This window comes from Equus quagga, unplaced genomic scaffold, assembly GCF_021613505.1.
Source record: "Equus quagga isolate Etosha38 unplaced genomic scaffold, UCLA_HA_Equagga_1.0 HiC_scaffold_5785_RagTag, whole genome shotgun sequence".
NCBI lineage: Eukaryota > Metazoa > Chordata > Mammalia > Perissodactyla > Equidae > Equus > Equus quagga.
The window spans coordinates 3,008-6,273 of NW_025794120.1; the positions used below are offsets into that span (position 1 = coordinate 3,008).

A 3,266-nucleotide genomic window follows, 5' to 3' on the forward strand; every position below is an offset into this window, starting at 1 on the left:
TGATTTTTGTCACCGGGAGAAATCGGTATTTTGCGTTGCAGGCTGGTTGTTGCAGATATGGTGAGATTTCATCTGTGCTCATCGCTACTCTGACATTACAGAAGCTATTGCACCTGCCTCAGATCTGGTTATTCGATTCTTTCATAAAAAAACACACGTATGATTATATTACAAACTTGGTTATTTAAAAGATATTTTGATAATTGTATTTCAGCATAATTGTATTCCTTTATAAGTCTCCATTTTTCTAAAAACATTTATCCACTTTAAAGTCTTATCCTGGGGCCCGCCCCATGGTGGAGTGGTTGAGTTCACTCACTCCGCATCAACGGCCCAGGGTTTTGCCGATTCGGATCCTGGGCACAGACATGACACCGCTCATCAGGCCATGCTGAGGCAGCGTCCCACATAGCACAACCAGAGGCACTCACAACTAGAAATACAACTACGTACTGGGGGGATTTGCAGAGAAGAAGAAAAAAAGGAAGATTCTCAGCAGTTGTTAGCTCAGGTGCCTATCTTTAAAATAAATAGATAAATAAATGAAGTCTTATTCTGAGCCAGGCTCCGTGGTCATTACCAAAGTGCCAAAGGAGCTCATGGCAGAAAAAATTAAGAACTCGTGCCTTTAGTTAATTCTCACTCGGCAGGAGAGAGAGAGTAAAGGTTGTTATTTCCAAACAGTGAAGTTCCACGTTACCATGGACAGTCCACTCATTCCTTGGGGGAAATATCATTGAACACCGGTTTTCATTTGTCCAAGGGCCTAAACAGATTTTCTGGATCAACAGTTTTGCTCCTTACATCCTGTCCTCATATCAAAGAGGCTGAAGGAGCGGGGCTTCAAGTCCTGGGCCAGGAGCTCACAAGTTAAACCATCGGCTTGGGCTCCCCTTGAGGCACCCCCCCCAGGTGTGATTCCTATTCTCACACCACCCCGGGTCACTGATGACGTAACGTTGGGCCATGACACTTGTGTTCCAGAGCTTCTCTGCTTCTCTAGCACCTGAACTCTCCTATCTGAGTTGCATTTTAGTCCCACTCACAGGTTTATTCGCTGTCCAGTCTCCTCTATTATCTCGGAGATGTAGTAGGTGGCTTAGGGTTTCAAGCAAGCAGAGAGTAAAGTAGCAAACCTCTGTGAGCCTCATCTGGGGCACAAGGTAGATAGTGTCCGCCCTGCAGGGTTGTGGGCAGAAAGTGAGATTTACCACAGCTTTATTTATTGAGATGGAATATCTATGTATCTGTATCTGTATCTACCTATACATCTGTACACAGAGACCTCAAATTAATTCATAAATAAGTTTTCCTGAAGAACAATTATTAATCTGAGAAAAGCTCAGAAAGAAATGTGGAAATCGAGTGGCTAGAGCCCTGTAGGAAAAGATTGAGGAAGAAGACAGAAGCAAGATGCACATAAAGGGTGTCCATAGCTTTACAAGTAACAGCTCCTGCGAAACATTTGGTTCAGTTCTGAGCAAGCAGGTGGCATAGGTACTTTTTTGTCCAAAAACATTATATACTAGTGTCCCTGGAAAGATGGTAGGACTAACTTGTCTGATGAAAGGAAGGAGGAAATATCAAAATGGTGAGACATGAATTGTTATCATTTTACAACATATTCCACATATTTTCAAGTTGCAATTGTTAAGGAAAAGGAAGAAAACATTCCATCAAGAATGTAATACATTTACTCAGCGATCGTTGAAATGGACAATGGCTTACAAACTTTTTTAGCAGTGCAGTTCCAAGGAGACAAAGGAATATTCCAAAGGAATATTTTGAAAAGGAGACACTCCAAAGAGTTGCCATGATTATAAACAGTGATATGAAATTAGGATTCAAACAATGTTTCCCTAGTCAGTTTATACAATATTTGAGCTTAAGAACACCCTAGAGAACAAACAGCACCAACTCCCTATTTTCTAGGTGAGGAAGCAGTGAAGAGGGGAGGGGGCATCCAAATATCTCCAGAGTCTGACCTGGCCCTGCCAGGTGGCACACCTGGGACAAGAACTCAGAAATCCTGACCTCAGTGCCCTTTTCCCTCCATCTCTGTATCTTAGTTGTCTCAAGGAAGTAATGAATGAGGAGCCAAACATTTACAGAGTTTTGACTTATCCAATAAATATTCAGATGACTTCACTCTCTCCTTTTCCTACGTTCTACAATAGAAACATTGAATGAAGGCAGTGCTGTTTCTTTTTCCAAATTAGGAAGTTGTTTTTCATCTCCACTTAAAGCATGCTGCCCTGGAAGCATGCCCACAGACCCATGACACCCTACAGCCCCCTGCCACATCATCACTTGTGCTTTCTGAAAGGCCCTACCCATTGCTTGCATCCAGTTCAAAGAGTCATTCTTGGTACAAATCAGTAGTGGGTGTCCGCGGTGTGAAGATCTCCCGACTCAGGAAGAGTTTCAGTGCCTTCCTGAACCACCGGTAGGAAAAGACATAGATGATGGGGTTGCAGGCTGAGTTGAAGTAAGCAAACCAGATAAAGACATCGAAGACCAGTGGTGGTGTGATAAAGTTAAGGAGGCTGTCAACCATCGTGTCAATGGTGAAGGGAAGCCAGCACAAGAGGTATATGCCCACGGCGATGCCCAGGGTCTTGGCAGCTTTTCTTTCACGTTTAAGAGCCCCAGCCAGGCTTCTGCTCAAGATGTTGATCTGCTGAACTTGCCTGGTAGCAACCATGAAGATCTTCACATACAAGCTGATCATGATGAGGCAGGGGAAAAAGAACATAGGGAAGTTTAACCAGCCCCAAAACTTGTTGAACAGCAGCTGGCAACTGCCCACACAAGGCATCTCTTCCAGCCACTGGCTGAGCCTTCTCTCGACCACATCTGTGTAGAGGAATAAGGCAGTGTAAGCTGCTGGCACCCCCCACCCTGCCAGGATGTACCTGAGGGCCACCCTGACTGTGAACTTGGAGGGGTAGAGCAGAGGCTCACAGATGGCACAGTGGCGGTCAATGGAAATGAAACAGAGATGGAAGATGGAGGTGAGGCAGAAAAGGGTGTCCAGATAGGTATGCAGGCGGCAGAGGAAGTCTCCGAAGAACCAGCAGCTCTCCACGGAGCGAATGATGCTGAAGGGCAGCACCAGCAGACCCAGCAACAGGTCAGCCAGGGCCAGAGAAAGCAACAAGAGGTTGGTGGGAGTGTGAAGTGCCTTGAAGTAGGCCACAGCAAGCACCACAAACAAATTTCCTAGGACTGTAATCAGCATGCCTGCTGCACAAGCCAGGTAGATC

The 3,266-nt window shown here is 45.2% G+C and overlaps 1 protein-coding gene across 1 annotated transcript; it reads right to left on the bottom strand.

Annotated features, from left to right (window-relative positions):
- Positions 1 to 2,359: 2,359 nt before the first annotated feature.
- Positions 2,360 to 3,265, bottom strand: TAAR5 (trace amine associated receptor 5; the record flags this gene model as incomplete). Its single annotated transcript, XM_046649377.1, has 1 exon — positions 2,360 to 3,265. A coding segment is annotated over one exon (906 nt), but the record flags the coding sequence as incomplete, so codon positions are not given.
- Between the last annotated feature and the right edge of the window lies 1 nt (position 3,266).